The sequence below is a fragment of the Prionailurus bengalensis genome, chromosome X (assembly GCF_016509475.1).
Source record: "Prionailurus bengalensis isolate Pbe53 chromosome X, Fcat_Pben_1.1_paternal_pri, whole genome shotgun sequence".
NCBI classification, from domain to species: Eukaryota; Metazoa; Chordata; class Mammalia; order Carnivora; family Felidae; genus Prionailurus; species Prionailurus bengalensis.
In genome coordinates this window covers 9684278-9707338 of record NC_057361.1, presented here as the reverse complement: position 1 = coordinate 9707338, position 23061 = coordinate 9684278, and the positions used below count along the sequence as shown (strand labels likewise).

Here is a 23061-nt window from a genome sequence, read left to right as displayed (position 1 = left end):
CCTGAGCCAAAGTCGGACGCTTAACCGACTGAGCCACCCAGGTGCCCCTGCCCCCTCCTTTTTTACCCACAGGTATTGTAACCACACTCCGAGCAGTCTTAAGGGTTAACTTGCTTTAAGGTAACACACACCTTATTTGCTGACCTCAGGCCCTTGATCTGTAACACAAGTAATTTAATTTCTTGGAGACTTACAGACCACTGGTCTTGGGGAGTGAAGGAACAGAACGTTCCCGGGGCTACAGAAGCCAGCAAGTCTGTCGGAGGCGGCCTCGGCTTTCTGATTAGCCTCGCTACTTTTTTAGCACAATGTTTTTTCCTTGTTTTCGGTCACACAGATGATTTTACCAACCTCCCTTTGTGTATCTGTAGACCTTGCCCCCCTTTGCAGAAAGAACATCACGAAACAGGAACGGGACATCCCTCGCTCACCCCCGAGCTCTGAGATAAGGTTTGTAGTTGGCACCATTGAGTCCGCATGAAATCAAGGAATGTTGCAGGCCAGTGCACTCCCTCTGCTGATTAACTGCCCTAAACCCCTTTCAAAACCTCTGAGCTGGGCAGAAACCTCAGAGTTGGCCTTCGGACAAGAGTCCGCCTTCTCCCCAAGGTACCAGCCTCCTGAATAAAGCTCCTATTCCTTTCCAGGCAAAACTTGTCTCTTGAGTGATGGCCTTTTGGGCAACGGCCAGCCGAACTTGGGTTCGGCTACGGGATGCTTTGTTAACAGTTACTTTCCACCCCTTCCGCAGCGGCTAACCTTGAACTATGAATGATGCTCTGCGCAAGAGATCGCTTCTAGCTGGCCCGTGAGATCAGGCCTCTCACTGGCTGGATTCCTCGTACTTGGGTTTCTCAGTCTAACTGCATTTCTTTCGCTCCTTTTTGGTGGACATAGAGAGGATCGGGAATGGCCCTCGGTGGCTCGTTAGGGTTTAGGAAGCTGGGACAGGCATGTGCTAAACATGCGCTTCTGGAAAAATTCTTTCTGAAGAAAACAATTTATCTGAAACTCAAATTTAATCGGGTATCCTGTATTTTATCTGGCAGCCCCAGTTTAGGGTCATATTTTAATCTAGCGATTTAAACATTGCAGAACTCCCGGGATCGAGCCTCTGAAGTTCAAAGGAAGTGCAGACGTAAGCCGGCGTCCAGGGTGGCGCCTGCCCAGGCAGACAGCCGGGGACAGAAGCCCCGGGTTTGGGTCAAAGTAATTCTGCAGAAACTTAGCATCATACACACCCTCCTAAGGCTTACGGGAACCTAAATAAGCCCGTTAAACTACTCCTGTCTGCCCAATGCTGTGTTCCCAGCGCAGGGAAGTCAAATGTCTTGTTTCTGTAGGCGAGTTGCTTGATTTGGGTGAGCGTGTGAGCGAGAGGAAGGTATTCACCCCACTGCTTCCCCAATTTTTGCCGTCTCCCCTCTCAGATGCTGAAAGTCAGGGTCTGCTTGATAGAACGAACAGCAGGCTTTCGTGGCAAGCATCATGGTATTTTTGCAACAAGTCTGAAGTTCTAACCCCTCCAGTCAGATACAACCATGACCGTTTCGAAATAATATTCTCTGTTAGAAAGTTGCGGACACCGTGAGCCTGCTCCACGTAAGTGAGACGTGGAAACAGAACACAGCCTACATCATTCTTTTGTCTACCGTGTATTTTTAGCATCGTAAAGCCCCAGTATCATAATTAACCTTGTTTTTTTTGTTTCTCACTGCCGCCCCCCCCCCAAAAAAACCACTAAAATATGTAGTGCCTCTCTGCTTAGTCCTGTAAGTTTCATTTCACCGGAAATGAAAGTGTTCTGAAGACGTCCTTGACAGGATATGCAAATTCGTATAACAAAACCCTTCTTTCGTTTTTGAACTCTAATCCCCATGTATGTATTAGAGTTCGCCAGACGAGTCCAAAGGGGCGGGTGCTTTGAAAAAAAAGGCCCCAGATGCAAATAATGGAGGAGATGATGTGGTTAAAAAGAGAAAAGGCTATTTATGGAAGTTCTGCCTTGGAAAATCAGCCCTAGTGGATTCGTTAGTAGCGAGGGACAGCAGAAAGACACTCGCTTGGGATTGGAGGGACAGCACTAGCTCATAAAAATGCCAAGTCCCATCTGTATGTTCCTTCATCCTACTGATGAGTCTGTTGGGTTAGAAGCACCGTCATTCACAACGCTTGAGAATAAAACCCCTGCGAGGTATGATTTGCCCACAAGGAAACTGATACCCAGGGGACGCGTACGTCTAGTAAGATGCGAAACTGGGTTACAATTCACGTTTTGTGACTCTGCTGCCCATGTTCTGTCATCTCATCAGCCAGCATCTCGTCAATTTAACCCAGATAACAACAAAACGTCCTTTTGGAGTCTGTGATTCTAAAGATTTGTTTTGCGTATCGATGATGATATTCATATTGATATTCATAGGAGATGCTGTCCCGTTTTGATTCTCTATTCCTGATAACAAACCGCTCCATAACGTGTTGGCTTACAAGGGCAACCGTTTCATTTGTTTACAGGTCTGTGCATTGGATGGGGCTTTGCTGGGCTATTCTGTCGGTCTCTATTGGGTCTCCTATGAGGTTGTAGTCAGATGGCTTTGTTCATGTCTGGTGTCCCAGTGGGGAAGGTCGGGAGGCTGTGACCTTTGTCTCTCTCTCTCTCTCTCTTTTTTTTTTTTTCCACGTAGCTAGCTAGCATGGGCTTCTATTCATAGGGTTAGATCCTAAGAGTAGCATTTCTTTTTTTTTTAAAAAAATTTTTTTTCAACGTTTATTTATTTTTGGGACAGAGAGAGACAGAGCATGAACGGGGGAGGGGCAGAGAGAGAGGGAGACACAGAATCGGAAACAGGCTCCAGGTTCTGAGCCATCAGCCCAGAGCCTGACGCGGGGCTCGAACTCACGGACCGCGAGATCGTGACCTGGCTGAAGTCGGACGCTTAACCGACTGCGCCACCCAGGCGCCCCAAGAGTAGCATTTCAATAGAGCCAAGCTCTATTTTGGGGACGCCTGGGTGGCTCAGTCGGTTAAGTGTCCAACTCTTGAGTTGGGCTCAGATCATGATCTCACGATTTTGTGGGTTTGAGCCCCACATCGGGGTCTGTGCTGACAGTGCGGAGCCTGCTTGGGATTCCCTCTCTCTCCGCCCCTCCCTGGTCTCTCTCCCTCTCTCTCCGCCCCTCCCTGGTCTCTCTCCCTCTCTCTCCGCCCTTTCCCCACTTGCACCATCTCTGGCTGTCTCAAAAATAAATAAATCAACTTTAAAACAAAAACAAAAAAAACACACCCCATGCCCCATTCTAAGGCTGGAACTGTAAGAGGAAACTGACAAAGCCAATAACTTAGCCACTGACCCAAATCTCACCCAGCTCATGGCAGATGTAGGGGATCAGTGTTAATTTCACGTCCTACCAAAACACTGCTGCTCAATTTTGGTGATTGCCATTGCCTTGTTCCCCTTGTTCCAGAACGCTTTTCTACTTGAAATTGGTCCAGAAGTCAGGAAAGAGGGTGAAGGAAGAAGGTCCTGGTTAGAATCAATCAGCGGTTCTCAACCAGGGATGGCTTTCCCCCCAGGGACTGTGTGGCAATGTTTGGAGACCCTTTTTTGATTGTTACAACACGTGCACAACACAGCCCCCGCCACAAAGAATGATCCAGCCCAAAATATGAATAGTGCTGAGGTCGAGAAACCCTGACATCGGTTCTCCTGGGGGAGCAAAAGAAAATGGCCAGAGGGACAAAAAGGAGGGAGCAGAGGGGTTGTGTCCCTGGGGAGAGGTGTGCGAGCCCAGGGACAGGCTGATCCTCGATAGCTCAGAGAGCTTCCCTGCCCTCCCCTTGGCAACCCCCACCCTCTCCCTGCTTTCCTTCCTCACCTGTGGCCTTCCGTGCCCCATTCCAAAATGCCTCCATCAGGGACCTTGAGACACTTCTTGGGGATAAAACTGGCTCTGAGGAAAATATGTGATAAACAGAAGAAGCTAGTCATTGTAGGGAAAAAAGATTGCTTAACAGCAGAAGCACACCAGAAATGGCTACTAAAACAATCAAGTATATATTTTTAAGTTTGTTTATTTATTTTGAGAGAGAGTGAGCAGGGGAGGGGCAGAGAGAGGAAGACAGAATCCCAAGCAGGGTCCACACTGCCAGTGCAGAGCCCTGCACCAGGATCAAACCCACGAACCATGAGATCATGACCTAAGCTGAAATCAAGAGTCACTCAACCGACTGAGCCACTCGAATGTCCCTAAAACAATAAAGTATCCTAACACTTTCAGAGACTGCTCAGCAGCCCTGGCCCTAAACAGAGGCTATTCTGGGGCTTAAAGAAACTTAGGGTTTGTTCCTTGGTCACTCAGATGAGTGAGTACCTATTGATGGCACTTCCTGAGTTCATTCTATAGCAAATATACATCAAAATGTGCCCCCGACATCAGGGTAAGAGCATTTGACTGCAAAATGTGCCCCCAACGAATCACCCTGATGATTTTAAAGAGGAACACAAATTCAGTTTCAGTCCTTAATTTTTTTTTTTTTCTGTGATTCATAGTCTTGGTGTCAGTACAAGAAGATACTGAACCTAGGGGCGCCTGGGTGGCTCAGACGGTTAGGCGTCCAACTTCAGCTCAGGTCGTGATCTCATGGTTCATGAGTTCGAGCCCCACGTTGGGCTCTGTGCTGACAGCTCGGAGCCTGGAGCCTGCTTTGGAATCTTGTGACTCCCCCTCTCTCTGTCCCCTCTCCAGCTCATGCTCTGTCTCTGTTTCTCAAAAAATAAATAAATGTTAAAAAAAAAAAAAAGATACTGAATCTATCGCTCCCTTGTCTAGGGACAATCAGAGAAGACTATCTTCAGACACGGCCAAGTGCTTACAGATCTCTGACCACCTCCTCAATGCTCAGAAGGGCAATGTCCATCAATGAATGCTCAGGACACTCTGTCTTCTGCTTGGACTGTGCCCTGGGGTCTCTAAAGACCACTTAAAACAGCATTGAGGGCAGCTGTGCTAAAGGACTGGCCATCAAGCCAGGTCTCGAATGCGTTTTCTCAAAATGTCTCCCTATTTCCTCCTACAAGTCTTCAGCTTCTACAGTTCAGTGACAGCGTATTTAATAAGAACCATGATGCCACAGGTCACTCACTGGCACGTTGTTGGGCTTGTCACATAGCCTGCTTTCTGTTGCAGCACGAAATCAGAGCCATGCCCATGGGATACCTTAGCTAAGGCAGTGCTGGGGATCCAGAACCATCTACCTTAGAAGATCCAACGAGGGTGACCCAGCATCCTGGTCTGCTCAGGACTTGAGGGGCTTCCTGGAATGTAGGGCTTTCAGTGCTAAAAGGGAGAAACTTCCCGGCAAGCCAAAACAAGTGGTTCACCTGATGGGGCTGTAAACATCTTTGCCTCTTTGGAAGCACAACCTTCGGTTACTAGATATTCCAACTAGATCTAGAAGGGATAGCATAGCCTATTAAAACTTCTGGGGACTTCAGCATTCAGCTACCCTCTCATTTTTGCAGAGATACTCAGACCCAGAGTGGTGTAGACATTTTCCCAAGGTCACACAGCTTGCTAGTGGCACGTCAGGAACCAGACTCTACGTTGCCACACTCCCGATTTAGGATTCTGTCCACTGCATGCCATCGTTTGCTTTCCTAGTCTCTTTTTATCGCCCCTTTAAAGTGCAAAATGCAAGAATCAGTCTCAGCAGCAGGAGCATTGGGCTTCACGTACCCACACTCCAGGTTTCGCAACCAACATCTCTTCAAGGACGAGGTGGTGCTGGACGTGGGCTCGGGCACAGGGACAAGTGGCTGGCATCTGACGTTCTCATCTTCCCGCACCGAGCCACACTGTACGTGACGACCGCCAAAGATCGACAGTACAAAGACTACAAGACCCACCGGTGGAAGAACGTATACGGCTTTCACATGCTCGCATCAAAGACACGGCCATCAAGGAGCCCCTGGTGGAGGTGGTCATCCACACCGTCAAAGTGGCACACTTGACCTTCACCCCTCCCTCCTCCTGCCTGCAAGTGAAGCGGAATGACCACGTGCATGCCCTGGTGGCCTACTTCCATACTGGCTCCCTCTCTGCCACAAGAGAATGGGCTTCTCCACCAGCCCCGAGTCCCAGTACCTGCTGAAGGGGCACCTGTCTCCTCCCACCTGGGCCAAACCGGGGCTGCGGTGTTCTTGGGCACTGTTGGGGCTCTCCCTTCTCCTCCTTCCCCCACTCAGAAGGGGGTCTTAGGGCCTGGGTTGGGGATGGCATTTACGCCAATAAATCCTTAGCTGGGGGGAAAAAGTGTAGACGGCCCTTACGGTTTTGTTGTTGTTGCTGTCGTTGTTGTTTTTGCTGGGGGGAGGGGAGGGGAGAATCTCACGCAGGCCCCACGCTCAGCACAGAGCCAGACCCAGGGCTCAATCTCGCGACTCTGGGATCATGACCTGAGCTGAAATCAAGAGTCAGACCCTCAACCGCCTGAGCCACCCAGGGGCCCCGTGCCCTTACTGCTTGTATCGGGCACCACTTTTGGTTGTCGTTATGCTGAGGAGGTGAATCGAATCGGGTTGTTGTGAATGGCCTCGACTGATCCCTGTCTCCGTTATTGTATGGCATTCTTCCCCAATTCACAGTGCCTTGGGTGAGGGGATCACGCTTATGACCAGATCACAGGCACGTGGCTTCACAGCTAGAAAATGCGTGACAATCTTGCTTCTTCCCATCTACTTATATTCTTTCAAAGGGAACATGCAAGATGCCTGCTCTAAAAGTTGAAATTAATGTACAAATCAGTTCTTTTTAATTTTTTTTAATGTTTATTTATTTTTGAGAGAGAGACAGAGCATGAGTGGGGGAGGAGCAGAGAGAGAGAGGGAGACACAGAATCCGAAGCAGGCTCCAGGCTCCGAGCTGTCAGCACAGAGCCCGATGCGGGGCTCGAACTCATGAGCCGTGAGATCATGACCTGAGCCGAAGTCAGACACTTAAGTGACTGAGCCACCCAGGCGCCCCCAAAACAATCAGTTCTAAGCACGTCAGAGGCCTCATTTAATCCTCATCCCATACCTACGAGAGGCACTATTGTCCCGTTTCGTGTCTGTGGAAACTGAGGCACAAGGGAGGTGAAGCAACCCTCCCAAAGAGCTTTTGTTGTTTTAACTCTACTAAGTGGTGAGGTCTGTTTCTGAGCATCACACGCTTTCAGGGGAGAAAAATACAGCTCAGAGACTGCGGTACAGCCAACCAATTTACAATGGATCTCTGGGACGCAAGGGCAAGGAGAAGGTGGAGGGCTGTATTCCCAAGATACAGGGAAATAAATCATAAGGTGAAGATCTGTAGTGAAAAGGAGGGTTCTGTTGACTTCTCTGTGCAATATACGTGACGGATATGGGGATACGTTTCAGCCCTCAGCTTCCCATCTTCGTTGGCCATCTTCACTCCGACATATGGTGTACCAAATGCCCGATGCTGTCCTGCTTCAGCCCCTGCTGAAATACAGCCATCTGGTTCTGGAAAATTCCGCCATGAATTATCATCCATCATGGCAGTCCGTTCACAAAGCCCTTTCTGGCCTCCCTAGCCTGATTCGATCTTCCGAACCCCTTAAGTATTTCCTCTTTCCCTTTGACACTTAGCCTCTCCTCCCTGTAGCCCAGCTGGTGGATTTGGAAGGCCTGCCACACGAACTGAAGAGGTGTGGCGGCATTATTAGGTGTAATTGTCAAGTTGAAGAGTTTTTGGAGTGTCCACCTCTCCTTCGTGTTCTTCCTCCTTTCCGGTATATTCCACCGTGTTGTGCCTTAAACTGTGATCTTCTCCTGCAGACTTGGTTTTAGCGCTTCATATTTTATCGAGACTTTGAAGACAAAATGTCACCACTCTCGGCATTATCCACACTTCGAGGCTCAGCTTTAGCCAGAGAACATAATTATACATTTGCTTTGCCCCATGCAAGTAACTTAAAGCATCACTGAGTAGCTAGTTGCTTTATGGGAGCAGGAAACTCTTTTTGGTGCTACTCAAAGCACAGCCCGTGAAAAACCTCTGTGGGGCCTACATGTAAGATTGGTCTGCTCCAATCTATGGACACTGAACATGACTACTTTAACGTGTAGGCACACTGTGCAATCTCCAATTTCACAGGCAACATCTAGAATTATCAACTTGGATGCCTTACGTGGCACAGCTGTTAAACTTTGGGACAAGGAGACTGCTGGCCAGCCCTGAAAGAAATACCTTCAACAGGGAGACAAGCTGAACTCCACCCAACTTCTGGCTTTACTGTAATTTTAGACGCCAGGCTATCATCGTGAAGTAGCAAACACGTTGAGGTACCCCCATCAAAACACATCCCTCCTTCGAAACACAGCACTCCGCGATGACAATACAAACCACGGCAGAAAGTAGTAGCATGATTTTATTGATGTGGTTTAGTACAGTGTTGGGACAATCTTAAAACCCTATATTCTAAAAAAAATACAAGCACTGCAAATTATATTTTCTTGAATCTAGTTGACATCTAACAGAGGCAAGTTCTAATACGAGCATCCGTAAGCTGATTAATATAATTTAAGTTGGAAGATGAGCAGCTTTGGTATTTCTGTATTTCTCTCACTCCCCTTTTGGCTGGATATATGGGAGTCCAGCCCCGTTCAGCAGAGTTGGACACAACCAATCTACTGGGCTCATTCATTCATCACTTCAATTCATCCATCACTTCAATTCATCATCACTTCAATTCATCATCACTTCGATGTTTCCAGGCAAGCAGCAGGGGATACCCAAGTTCTGGGATCGGGCCACTCCTGAGGTCACCTTCGTCATCCTTCTTGAAGTGAAACCATCAAACGGTTAAGGACTACATTGCCACTGTGTGTGGCCAAGTCTAGCCTAATCAGTTAATGTACCAGAAGTACTTGAAAACAAAAAGTGAGGCTAAATGAGAGAAACAATCAGTTCATGATAATGACCATGCAGATTTTTTTTATGTGAAGATTTTAAAACTAGCTCTAGATCTTAGAGTCCATCTTAAGATGAAATGATTACCTTTAAATCAACTTTCTGCAGTCACGTCAACGCGTCTACACTAGCATCCCAAGGCCGTCTACCCACGCGCACTCGTGGCTACATTTTCAGTTGCCTGTGCGTAGGAATTCCCAGAAAGAGACAGCACTCATTTATTGAAACTAAAAATCACATACATCGAAATAGGCTCTTTCCAGATCTCCAGTCAACTCTTCCTAGATAGAGCCAGTCCATATCGTAGGGCTGATGCTAACAGGCTGTAATACCACTGTTTTCTCAGAAGCCATTTTAAGGTACAGCACAACGCACTGACCGAAATGATCCTTTTAAATCTCGACCTCTGCTGCAGTGAAGTCTGAAAGCTTAAAGACTGTGGTTCAAGTCTCTTAATGACTTAAAGATCGGATTTTCTCACCTGCAGAATTTAGAGCAGAGGGTCTCCTCTCTTTGAGTTTTGAGATTGGGCAGAGGGAGAGACTGTTACTATAACCAGGGCTTTGTCTCTGAGGCAGATTCTCCTCTCTCGGGGCTGAAAAATTCAGGTGGTTGTGCACCAAGGTGCATCTAACAAAAGCCACAACATCCTCCGCGAGGCATCTGCCACCGTGTTGACATGATCTTAATAGAGCAATTAATGCTTACTTATTTGTGCTTTTTGTCGTCAGCCTTACCCACATTTTTCATTTAACAGTTTTAGTTAAAATAATCAGTTGACTAGGAGACTTGCTACTTTTGAGGCAAAGGCATATGAAATTCAAATGAAGGATGGAATGTTCAACTACTCATTTGGTGGCTGTCACAAAAATTCACCTTTTTATTATGTTAAAAACAAAATAACAATCAGACTAGTGCGTTCGAGGGGGCTTAGGGGAGGCTGTGCTTTGGTGGAACCCCACAACATGAAATTCTCGCAAAAAAGGCAACGTGAAAGCTAGAGCTAAAAACAGGCCGTAAAATAAGACGGCGGGACAGGAGCCGCTCAAAGAGCTGTCCCCCTGGGATGGCCAGAGCACAGCGTGAGGGCCACCAGTCAGCCCACAGGGTCTATCTCGACACTTTCTCAATCAGATCTGTTGCCAAACACAAATTTTGCAATTTCAGAACGTGACACTGCAGGTAAGTGATAGTTACACCATGTTTTTCAGAAGTGGCAATAACAAAAAAGACACCAAACTGCATTGCCTCTGATACGGCTAACGTTTATCAGAAGGTAAACGTGTCCGTGGCCATCTTAAGCCACATAAAATTTGGTCAAATTAAGCACAATAACCACAATGGTTCATTTGACATCTGGTTACTTAAAAAAAAAAAAAATCAAAATTCAGGGTATTATAAATTTTCTAAGATTCACTCCGAAGTAAAAGGCTAATTCTGTATACAGGGTTTTACCCAAATGTCCATAGGCATTATCATTATTTACACAGAAGGCTTTAATCTGAAGTCACCTTTGGCAACCTCAAAATATATAAACTATGAACTTACACAGTGGAATTATATATATTTTGAGTTGTGGCCTCAAAATACTGAAGAAAAAAAAAAACAAAAACAAAAAGGTCACCTACTAGAACAAGTCGGGATGACAAAACATAGCTCATTAACGACAGTTCACTTAACAAGATGAAATAACCACCACCCTTCACCCCAAACTGGAAATTAAATGGTCTTGAGCTTGAGGAGGAGAAAAACCATGGCTCCTGCGGTATACAAAGATCGAATGCTTTTTGCATTATCCTATAATTGCTGAGTCCTAAAACTAAGAAGAGACAAATGCACACAAGCCAGCAGCCAGAACAGGCCTGCTCCGTACCCCACGTCCGGGATCTATAGCGGGACGTGGCTGAACAGGTAAGACACAGATTCACCGTTGTGTGTTCTTCGGATCGCCTCTGCCAAGATCATCGAGATATCAATAACCTAAACGCCAACAGAAAAGGGGAGAGGACAGTGGGACATCTCAGTCATATTTAATTAAAAACTTAAAAGCCAGAGAGCTGAGAAACGACTTCTCCAGGCCACCAAGACGTGCTACCGTCAGTCTTCTACACCCATTTCTTCTGAGAGACAGTTTGGGTCTATCTTCAACTTACAAACACATATGGGATCCCGGAAGCGAGATTTTCAGTACAGATACTCAGAGGCTTTTCAGAGTCGCTGTAAATCAGAGACACCCTTTTCTTGGGGTGTTGGTTGTTTTTAGATTCATTTTACTCAACCGTTACATGGATGGTTCTTTTGTCTCTTGGTTTCCAAAAACACAGTGACTGTGTCCCTTAACAGCACGGCTGGGATCACCTAACTCAGGGGTCAGCGATCAGTAAAGGGCCCAGTAGTAAATATTTTCAGCTTTGCAGGCCACACTGAACTCAGTCACTGTAGCCTGACGACAGCCACAGACCATCCACAGATGGATAAGTGTGGGTGTGTCCCAAAACGGGGACCCAAATCCTTTTAACTTCGCTCAGGGCAGTTGGTAGAACATGATTATCACCAATTCTCTAATGGCCTCCCAAGTCAGGAAGGACAGGAAGAAGGAAAGCTCTAAAGATCCTTAGCGTCGTGTGTGTTTTTTCCCTCCATTTTTAAAAACTGTGGGGGCGCCTGGGTGGCTCAGTCGGTTAAGTGCCCGACTTCAGCTCGGGTCATGATCTCACGGTTCGTGGGTTCGAGCCCCGCCTCGGGCTCTGTGCTGATAGCTCGGAGCCTGGAGCCTGCTTCGGATTCTGTGTCTCCCTCTCTCTCTCTGCCCCTCCCCTGCTCATACTCTGTCTTTTTGTCTCTCAATAATAAATACACATTAAAAAAAGTTGTGGTAAAATACATATAACCTAAAAATTGCCATTTTAACCACAGTGGCTTTAAGTGCATTCTCAATGTTGTGTAGCCATGGCTATTACCCATTTCCAAGCTGTTTTCATCATCCCCAACAGAAACCGTCCCCAGTAAACACTATATCCCCAGCCCCACCCCCACCCCCAGTCCTTGGCACCCACCACCCTAGTTTCTGCCTCCACACTGGACTGCTCTAGGTCCCTCAGAGGGGCGGGATCACACGCCGTGTGTCCTGGTGAGTCTGCTCGCTTTCACTTAGCATAACGTTTTCCAAGTCCATCCACGTTGTCCCAACGTGTCAGAACGTCCCTCCTTTTTAAGGGAGGATACTATTCCACTGGACGGATGGACCACGCCTCGGTTGTCCATTCACCCATGGATGGACATTTAGTTGGCTGCTTCTAGCCTTTGGCTACTGCGAATAGCGTGGTTTATGAACGTGTGTGCACATGTTTCTGGATGCACGTCCATTTTCAAGTTTGGGGCTCCGGAGGCAGATTTACTGGGTCAGATGGTCATTCTGCTTAGCTTTGGCACGGCCCGTTTTTTACTGCCTTTCCAGGGTGGTCTGGCTGCCTGCCTACTTCTGACTTTGACCCCCGCCGACCCCAGCCTTTCCCAGACCTCGCGTGAATCGCGCCCTGTGTTACAGGCAGCCGTGACCTCTGCCAGCTCTCCCTGCGCTTGCCGTCACACGCAGAAGGACTCAAAGCTATCTTGGGGGATCGGATGCAGGTTCCTCGTGGCTTCGTTCTGCCTACACTGTAGAAGTACCTGAATCTTGGGACAGTGTCTCATTTTGTCCTCTTGCGGAATGGTGTTTGTGACCACAACAGCTTCAAAGGCGGCATTATTTATTCTGGAAATAGCTGGCCCAGAGAAGATCCCGTGCGTCAGGATAGCATAAACTTTGGTGGCTCCGGCTGAGAGTAGCCTGTGGAACAGGAAACAGAAAAATTAAGGGTACACACATATTCTTGAAACATCCTCCCCTTAGGGTGAGTTAAGAAGCAAGAAGTGTGGGGCGCCCTGGGTGGCTCAGTCAGTTAAGCGCCTGACTTTGGCTCAGGTCATGATCTCACGGTTCATGAGTTCGAGCCCCCCCATCAGGCTCTCTGGTGTCAGCACGGAGCCTGCTTCGGATCCTCTGGCCCCCGTCTCTCTCTGCCCCTTCCCTGCTTGCGCTCTCTCGCTGTCAAAAATAAACAAACGTTAAACAAACAAACAAACAAACAAAAAGCAAAAAGCGTGGGGGTGCCTGTGTAGCTCAGTCGGTTACATATCCGACTCTTGATTTCGGCTCAGGTCATGATCTCACGGTGGTGGGATCGAGCTGCATCGGGTTCCATGCTGGGTGCGGAGCCTGCTTGAGATTCTCTCTCTCCCTCTCTCTCCCTGCCCCTCCCCTGCTTGCTCAAGCTCGCTCACTCTCTCTCTCTCTCTCTCTCAAAAAAAAAAAAAAAGCAAAAAGTGCATTCCACAAAAACCAAAAACGAATTTCACTCACGTGTATTAGCCTAAAAAAGAATCTTTTAAGCTGTGTACTGGCAAGACACTTTGTGTTCCATTAAATGAGGGATTATCAACCTTGGCCTTGGGCCCACACAATTCTTCACTGAGCAGCATCCCCGGCCTCACCCCACTAGCCACGCCCTCCCCTCAGTTGTGACAACCAAAAAAGTCTGCCGACACCGTCGAATGTCCCCCCAGAGAGCACACGTCACTATAAAATGATTACTGCGACAGTCTGCATTCTTTGTTTCGTGCTGTCTTTGAAACCTGGTGTGCACGCTGGCCGCACCCCAAGTGTCCCAGGGCCACACGTGGCTGGGGGGTGGGGTGGCCCCCACTCCCCACAGCGCCGCTCTCAATCCTTCTGGAGCCAGCAGGTGAGGCAGCTGGAACGAAGGCGGAACAGAAGGGGCCAAGGCCCAGAGACACCCGCAACACGGTCTCTTTTCTTCTGTGCTCGGTTTCAGGGGCAGCGCCCTCTCTGACCCTTTTTCAAATACACTGAAAGCGCATCCTTAAAAGCGAAAACCGGGCCATAAAGGCCTGTACTTTTTTTTTTTTTTTTTTCCCACCAAGAAACAAAATAATAAATGGGCCTAGAACATCCTTTGGTCTGAAAGACCACGCCCAAGCCACCGCAGCAAGAATTAGTAGAAACAGGCCCCCTTTTATTTTTTTTACAGCTGCCACTTGGGGCGCCTGGGTGGCTCAGTCGGTTAAGCGTCCGACTTCGGCTCAGGTCACGATCTCACGGGATGTGAGTTCGAGCCCCGCGTCGGGCTCTGTGCTGACTGCTCAGAGCCTGGAGCCTGTTTCAGATTCTGTGTCTCCCTCTCTCTCTGACCCTCCCCGGTTCATGCTCTATCTCTGTCTCAAAAATAAATAAACGTTAAAAAAAAAAAAATTAAAAAAAAAAAAATAAAGCTGCCACTTTTCCTTTCTTAATGACACGTTCTCCCGTTTGCCCAAACCGTCCACGTACTTGTCCGCAGCGTGGCAGATGGTGCCACACGTGTCCGCCATGTCGTCCACGAGGATGGCCACGCGGTCCTTCACGTCGCCCACCAGAACCATCCGGTCCACTTCGTTTGCTTTCTTCCTCTCTTTGTGAATCAGGGCAAATTCCACATTCAGCCTGTCCGCAATCGAGGTGACCCTGCTCCGAGACACCGAGACGCCGACAGAGGACAGACGAGTTAAACACTGTCAGCGTTAACAAAAGCTGTAGTTTAGGAACGCAGTAACCAACCACACCCAAGATCCGGAGATAATCAGCTCTCACTAGAAAAGCCAGGCCCGGCCTGGGATGCACAGTAGGCAAACGACGGGGACAAGTGGGCCTTGTGTTTGTGGCAGTTGGGGATGAATGCCAGGTGCCTGGACCACTGGATAAAAGTACCAGATGAGAAAGCGGTGTGCCATTTGTTAGCGTTTGTGCGTACTTTTTAAAAATCACACACACAAGACTCTTCCGCCTTTTTTTTTCTTTTAAAAAAAAATTTTTTTAACATTTATTTATTTTTGAGACGGAGAGAGAATCAGCATGAACAGGGGAGGGGCAGAGAGAGAGGGAGACACAGAATCGGAAGCAGGCTCCAAGCTCCGAGCTGTCAGCACAGAGCCCGACGCGGGGCTCGAACCCACAGACCGCGAGATCATGACCTGAGCCAAAGTCGGACGCTTAACCAACTGAGCCACCCAGGCGCCCCTCTTCCGCCTTTTAAAATCAGCGTCCGACTCTTAATCTCGGTCCAGGTCAGGATCTCCTGAGTCCGGAGTTTGAGCCCCACGTCAGGCTCTGTGCTGATGGTGTGGAGCCTGCTTGGGGTTCTGCCTCTCCTTCTGACCCTCCCCCACTGTGCGCGCACGCGCTCTCTCTCTCTCTCTCTCTCTCTCTCTCAAAATAAGTCAATAAACTTTAAAAAAGAAAAAAGAGATCACGGGCATGTGTTGAATTACAAGGCTGTACACCTGAAACTAACATGACACTGTATGTTAACTAACTGGAATTCAAACAACAACTTCAAAAAAAAAAAAAAAGGCCTAAGACAACAGCCGCGTGTTTACCAGCACGAAAACACAGTGTATGTGAAAACAAAAAATTATGGGCACAAGGAAAATGCAGTTATTCAGAAACTGCCGTTTGCTCAGTCTGGGGTGCTGCCAGGGGGCTCACAAATCCATGTTAACACGTCAGCTTCTGCAATGGCTTTCACTACACTCGGGGCCTTGAGATTTGTAAACCAGGCGTTTCTCTGCTCATCTATGGCAAATGCTCCAAAGTCATCCCCTCAAAAAGGGCAGAGCGGGCAAGAGAAAGACAAGGTGGCAGGCCAGGCTTATCGGTGAGGCACTTGGTATACAACTCTTCTTTTCCTTGTATATGAGAGTTAAGACTTACTCCTAACAAATGATGTGGAGACAATGTATCACGCAGAAATCTTAGGCAGGAAAAGCTAGAACAAAAATAACATACATATTTTCATTTCCACTTCTTCTAAACCCGTCTTTCCATTCTTTCCCCCCAAATCTCAATTATTTCGTTTCACCAACGTCCCACAGCAGTGTCAGGTGAACGCAGACTATCTCAAGCGGTGGTGTTACCTTCTAAGGTTTCTTTTTCCTTAGCTGTCCGCCCAATCGAGCTTCAAAGACAATCCAAGAGTGACCTCTTGTGGCAATATTAAGTTTTACCTGCAACAAGTCAGGCTTGAAAGCTTTTACTAAGGCATTAAGTTCTAATTGATCAGATAATCAATTAGATTATTTTCTTTCATGAAATGGCTTTTTTGCATCACGCAAAGATGGCGCCAATAATGTCAAGTGCATGTACCCTGCGTTACCTGTGCGGTTGTCCTGCCAGGTGGGGAACAGCTTAGTCCAGAATAGGAAGAAGAAAAGGAGAGGAGGTGGCAAAAAAATCTAGAACGTGTGCCCCCCAAAAAGCTGGACTTTTCCTGGCAGAGGTAATAGGGGTGGTTTAAAGGGGATCTGAAAAAAACAGCTGGCCGTGAACTCCTGCAAGAAATCCTGCCTCCACAAAACTCCTAATGAGTCAAAGGGAAAGGCCTCCAGCCAATAAGACAACACAGGAAGGTACGAATAGGCCGAATAGGCCATCTTGGAAAATAAACATGCGAGAAAGGGTGCGTGACCTTATCCACAGCAACCAGAATTAACACGAAAAGAGACCATATTATCACTATCTGGTTAATAAAGTCACCGGCATTCATACTTGGGACTGTCGACCGGTCTATCTTGCCAAGTGAAAGACTTGGCAACTGCCCTCGGAACGTATCCTGCTTGCAAATGCGTACCCAAGGTAGGAAGTTTGTGCTGTAGGAGTGCGCGTCAGAGTACAAAACACAGTTCCTACAAGTGGGGGGGGGGGTCATGTGAAAGGAAATAGGACACATGCACACAAAGGACGTACCCCTCAGCTATAAAGAACGATGAAGCATTTGGGGCGCCTGGGTGGCTCATCGGTTAAGTATCTGACTTTGGCTCAGGTCATGGTCTCATGTTCGCAAGTTCGAACCCCGCATCGGGGTCTGTGCTGGCAGCTCGGAGCCTGGACCCTGCTTCCGATTCTGTGTCTCCCTCTCTCTCTGCCCCTCCCCCCTTTGTGCTCTGTCTCTCTCAAAAATAAACAAACACTAAAAAAAAAAAAAAAAAAAAAAAAAGAACGATGAAACACTGCTAAGACCGAACAAGGAAGTGGCGTGGAGACTGGAGACTGAAGAACTGTGCACAGCACATCACCCTTTGTGTCAAATAAAAAGGGAGACGTGTGCAAACAACAGAATTCTGAAACTGGGAAGAACTGAGGTCTCTAAAGAAGGAAATGGGGGACGTTACCCAATTTGAAGGTTTGCTAACAGCACGTGTATTTTTAGACTCTCTATAAAAAACAGCATTGGGATAGGAAAGGCCACACAAATGTATGGAATCTATTCTTTTGGTTGATCAGCTGCCAAAGTCTGTCTTGTTCTGCTTAAGGAAAAGGAATACGCCAGACACAACGACCACGTATTACACGATCCGTCCATACGAAATGTCCAGACAGGCAACACAGGAAGGCAAGACAGAAAGTAGATCAGGGGTGGCTGGGGGGAGCGGGAACACGGAGTCACTGGCTGTGGGTACAGGTTTCTTTTTGGGGTGGTGAAAATGTTCTGGAATGTGACAGTAGTGAGGGATACACTGAATACGCTGAAAACCACTGAGCTGTGCACTTTAAATAGGTGGATTCTGGGGCGCCTGGGGGGCTCAGCCGGTGAAGTGTCTGACTTCGGTTCAGGTCATGATCTCGCGGTCCGTGAGTTCGAGCCCCGCGTCGGGCTCTGTGCTGACAGCTCAGCGCCTGGAGCCTGCTTCGGATTCTGTGTCTCCCTCTGTCTCTGCCCTCCCCTGCTCATGCTGTCTCTCTCCCAAAAACAAATAAACATAAAAAAAATTTTTAAAAAGCGGCCACTTGTTCAGCTCTGTAACCCCGTATCAGGCCGGAGGAGTCCCCATATATGAATGCAGATTCCACGGCGGCACTTAATGGAAGTTTCCAAGTAAACCACAATCGTTTCCGGCACGAGGAACTGCACAATGTCACTCCCGTTCCCCGGTGTTCTTAAGCAGACAACACTCGCTGTGCTTTGACCTGGAGGTCCCGGCTGAGGGCCCTGCTGCTGCCCGGCTGGGGTCTTTGCAAGATAACTTTCTGTTTCTGGCTTTTATGTATTTGTGTCTCCTTCCTGTCAACGGCCACTTCCTGCTGCTGTCGGAGGCCCAGCCCCACCTGGTCGTCCCCTTCTCCAGAGCGGGGAACCGAACTGTCAAGACAGCAGCTCGGCGCTCACCGAGGCTCTTCTGAGAATTAGGACCTTCGCTTCCCTGCGTTGCCTTTAGGACAGCTTCCTGGGCTCCTCATAAGCTTTTAAGTTTCATTCTAGGCCCCTCACTGGGCTGCAGGTGGACGAGGGAGCCAAATGAGGCATCTGCATTTTAAAGACGTCCTGAAGGTCAACCGTCACAGGTCACTCTCCCGGCACATGTAGCAGCTGGTTGGCTTTTGCACCGGACTGATGGACAGAGCTCTTCTGCTCCTCTCCCTTCCTGATGGAGACCCCTACCTGGGCACTCAGCCCCATGCCACCCTGTCTTCCTCTCGCAGTTGGCCGCCGCACACTTCTACAAGGTCAGCAAGCCTCAGGCCGCAGTAAAGCACCCCGTACCGAATCAACGTTCTATCATCGTCACCCTTCATCGTGAACTCGGTACCGACTGCTCCTTAACTCCCGGAGTCTGCAAAGCCCGCGAGATTTGCAGCTCCGTACCGTGCTTTTAGCACCACGTCAATTTCTGTCCAACTCAGTAATTTTACAGTCCAGTAATCGTTCCGTCACCCCCACGGTGCTGGCGGCCCGCCGCTGTGTTATCTGCACACGCTGGCTCTGGGTGGGCTGCACCCTCCCGGTTTTTGAACTTGCATCATCAGGCATGAGGTTGTCTTCAGTGCGGAGTGCTTACTGAGCAGCCGGGCTGGTGGGATTCTCCCACTGCAGGAGCTCTGTAGCCTGGGATCAATTTTTGTGTAAATTTTCTCAGCGTAGGGACTCTCCTGCCCCACATTGTGCGGGGGTGGGGCGGGCACAGGGGCAGGATGCAGAGTTTGACGTGTATCTGCACACGGCACAGGCTCTCAGTTGGATTTCTCACGGGTGGCTAATTTGTCCCCCCCCCCAACCCCCAAAGGCCTGAATGAAGACTGTCTCCCTCCCTTCTCTCTGGAGACCTCTATGGGGACAGCTAACACTTAAATTACCAGCCTCTTCCTGGATCTGATACCCAAACCCCCAGGCCACTCGAGCATGGTTTTCAGCCCTTCTTCACTTCCTGGTCCCGGATACTTCCTTTGTCCTCGGTGCTCGATAGACACAGTTTTCTTTCTTAATCAGAAAAACGTAACTCAGGGCACCTGGGGGGCTCAGTCGGTTAAGCCTCCGACCTCAGCTCAGGTCATGATCTCACGGTCCCGGAGTTCGAGCCCCGCATGGGGCTCTGTGCTGCCGGCTCGGAGCCCGGAGCCCGCCTGGGATTCTGTGTCTCCCTCTCTCTGCCCTTTCCCCGCTCACGCTCTGCCTCTCTCCGTCTCTCTCAACAATAAACCTTAAAATGAAATTTGTTTAGGAAAACATAACTGGAAAAATACCTCAAGTAAAACATGTTCTTTGCTGGAAACAAATGTGTGTGCGTGCTTCTCTCATGAAGGAGGAAATGTTAAAGTTGACGGCACCCTTCTCTGCAAGACTGTAGACCCCTTATTCATTTACGAAAATAGAGCATTAAGTAATTTAAAACACGTGCTTCCTTACCTAACACGTTAAGAAAAAGGTAAAGAAAAACGACGCGCACTTGGCTACCTTTTGGCTCCCCCGGCGTCGGGTGAAACTATGATACAGTTCTTCCACTCGGCGATGTTCTCCCGGATCCACTGCAGGACCGCGGGCTCCGCGTACAAATTATCCACGGGGATGTCAAAGAATCCCTACGGAGAGCAGTAAAACTTGAATTTTGCATTCAAAAGAAGCCTTTTCAGCAGACTCCCTTCTCTGAATTTTAACAGAATTAAATCAAAAGACAGATATGTTCCAGGAGCCTACTTCAGTCCCATCCATTATGTTTGGAGACACATTCTATTATATTATGACTGCCTGTGTGTTTTTTTTTTTTTAACGTTTATTTATTTTTGAGACAGAGAGAGACGGAGCATGAACGGGGGAGGGTCAGAGAGAGAGGGAGACACAGAATCTGAAGCAGGCTCCAGGCTCTGAGCTGTCAGCACAGAGCCCCACGCGGGGCTCGAACTCACAAGCCGTGAGATCATGACCTGAGCCGAAGTCGGACGCTTAACCGACTGAGCCACCCAGGCGCCCCCTGCCTGTATTCTAAGCAATAGGAGAATGGCTTTGCAAGGGAGTGAAGAGATTTGTTGTGTCTCAAGCACCTTATTATAAGCTAAATGTTTCACGTTCGCTGTATTACAGAGTAGGGACAGTACAATTCGGCCTGTTTCATAGATAAAGGAACTCAGTTATGAAGAGGTTAAAAAACATACATTACAACTCTGCCATTCTCATGACTGTCGAGAAGCTGAGATGGAATTATACAGTTTACTACCAAGAAGCCATTCCCACCGCCCCAAAACTGTTTGGACAGAGGTTGGTGGCAGAGTCAGGGGATAACTACATTGAACTATAGTCTCAAGTTCAATAAAGACGAAAATCCCAGAGAGCCACCGTATGCAAACGCGACCACGAGTAACGTTACCTCCCTCGAAAACAGTTGAACAGAATCAGGATTTAACCACTTGCACTAAGCCCCCGATCACAACCGAGGGCAAGAAAGAAAAGGCGGGAACCTGGATCTGAGAGGCGTGCAGGTCCATGGTGATGATGTGATCTGCCCCAGCCACTGACAGCATATTGGCCACAAGTTTCGCAGAAATCGGAGCACGGCTCTAAAAAATAAAGGCAGAGGTTTTATAACAGCAGAAGAGAAGGGAAGAGATATGTGAACAAAATCGGCATTAACCACTTAAAGTCATTTAAGACTTTAATCATTTACATTAATTAATTCCTAATAACAAGGAAGAAATTTACATCATAACAACAAAAGTTCTTCATTCCATTTATTTCACCCAATGTTACCAGCTTGACACTGTGCAGCGAGAACAAGTATCAAAGAAGCAAACAATGAAACAGTCGGTTAAGCATCCAACCTTGATTTCAGCTCAGGTCATGATCTCATGAACCGTGGGATCGAGCCCCATGTCAGGCTCTGCACCGACCACGTGGAGCCTGCTTGGGATTTTTGCTGTACTTCTGTCTCTGCCTCTCTTCTCGCTTCCCTCTCTCTTCTCTTTGTGCTCTCTTTCTCTCTCTCAAAATAAATAAACATTCAAAAAAAGGAGAGAGAGAGACTGGTTATCATCAGAGGCCCCTTGGAGGAAACTGCTTTTAAGGTGTGGCCAGCAGAGGGGAGAAACCAGTGTTCCAGAAAGAGCAGCACGTGTGACGGCACCGAGGCCAGGAGGTCACATCTGGGGACTGAAAGCTGGGTGGCCACAGGCACTGGTCCAAGAGGGAGTGTAAGGGAATACTGGCAAGGGAGGCAGGGGCCAGCTGAAAGCCAAGGTCAGGTCTTCAAGAAGACTTGATATACTGCAGCTGGAAGCCGAATGCTGTCACGAATTTACTACACGAAAACCAGACTGAAGAAAGAACAACTTCAGGTGATTAAAACTTTGGTTTTTCAAGAAGGGATACAAGGTGATTTATTGACACTGTATCTTCTTTAAAGTTACCTAACTTCTCCATAGCTGTAGTTCCGCCATCATAAATCCTGGCCAATAACTGTCTACATCAAAAATTACATAAAAGACTACACAGAGACTGAAGCTAGGAAAAGAGGTCAGCATTTTACTGTAAACAGGAATATGCTCATATACCAACCCCCCCCCCAAAAAAAATATATATATATATAAAAGCTTAAAAGATTTCATTCAGACTCACCCAATGTTATGTCAATTACACCTCAAACTGGCAACAAGAAAACATTTCAATCACAATAGTAACAAATGAACCATCCCTACAAAATACACAGAGTATAGAGTAGATTCATGTAAAAGCATACACGGGAAGGAATTACATCATAAAGCCAACAGATCATGTGTACTTTCTCTGACACACCATACTCTTTTAAAAAGCAAACAAACATTACTTTATAATAACATACTGTGGACATTCGTAACGGGAATCCCCACAAAAATGGAGTCGGGAGATTTGGGAGGGGAAGCTTTCCCACCCTCCCACTCCTAGTCAATTGCAGACACAACCAAAGGGGCGGATGTGACCTTGCACAGACTTGACCTTGCACATGGATACTGCTCTGCTACTCCAGAAGGAAGAGGCGCTTTTCCCTTGCCCAGGAAACAGTTCAGAAAATGAGAAGCCACCACTGTTTGAACCCCCAGTTTCCTCCAATGGACTTTTAGTTCCTAAGAGCCCCCCAACTCCCCCCTTGTCTCCTTCAAAAGCCTACCTTTCCTTTATGTCCCGGACTTGCCTACAATCTTGTCACAGCTTTTTTGTTCGCAATTCTCTTTTATTCCTGAATAAACCCATCTGTTGCTGGTAAAATAACTAGCAGTGTCTATTTTTTTTTATATTTATTTATTTTTGAGAGAGCACAAGTGGGGGAGGAGAAGCCAGAGAGAGACACAGAATCTGAAGGAGGCTCCAAGCTCTGAGCTGTCAGCACAGAGCCCGACATGGGACTCGAACCCATGAGCTGTGAGATCATGACCTGAGCCGAAGTCGGATGCTCAACCGACTGAGCCACCCAGGAGTCCCTGGCGGTGTCTATTTTTAAGGTTAAATGTTACTTGGTGATCAGAGGGGAGATCCAGAGAGGACCCCCGACAGCTGTGGGGCGGGTGAGCAAACAGGTGCACTACCCACGGAGCAGGTTCGGCCACTGGCCACTGACAAAATCCAAAGGCAGAGGGACGAGCGGTAGTGAAACAAGAAAGGGATTTAGTTGAGCGAAGTCACCACCGGGAAGACAGCGGACCAGCATCTCGGAGACTGTCTGCAAAGTGCCAGGAACACTTCTAGGTTTAAGTAA

At 48.0% G+C, this 23061-nt stretch overlaps 1 protein-coding gene across 1 annotated transcript in view; it reads right to left on the bottom strand.

Annotated features, from left to right (window-relative positions):
• Positions 1-8413: 8413 nt before the first annotated feature.
• Positions 8414-23061, bottom strand: part of PRPS2 (phosphoribosyl pyrophosphate synthetase 2) — a 35712-nt gene continuing 21064 nt past the window's right edge. Inside the window, exons 3-7 of the mRNA XM_043571461.1 lie at positions 20795-20893; positions 19797-19921; positions 14363-14536; positions 12643-12802; positions 8414-10953 (exon numbers count right to left, since the gene is read on the bottom strand). Coding sequence (XP_043427396.1) covers positions 10861-10953; positions 12643-12802; positions 14363-14536; positions 19797-19921; positions 20795-20893 — 651 coding nt within the window. The 3' untranslated portion in view covers positions 8414-10860. The remainder of the gene's footprint in view (positions 10954-12642; positions 12803-14362; positions 14537-19796; positions 19922-20794; positions 20894-23061) is intronic.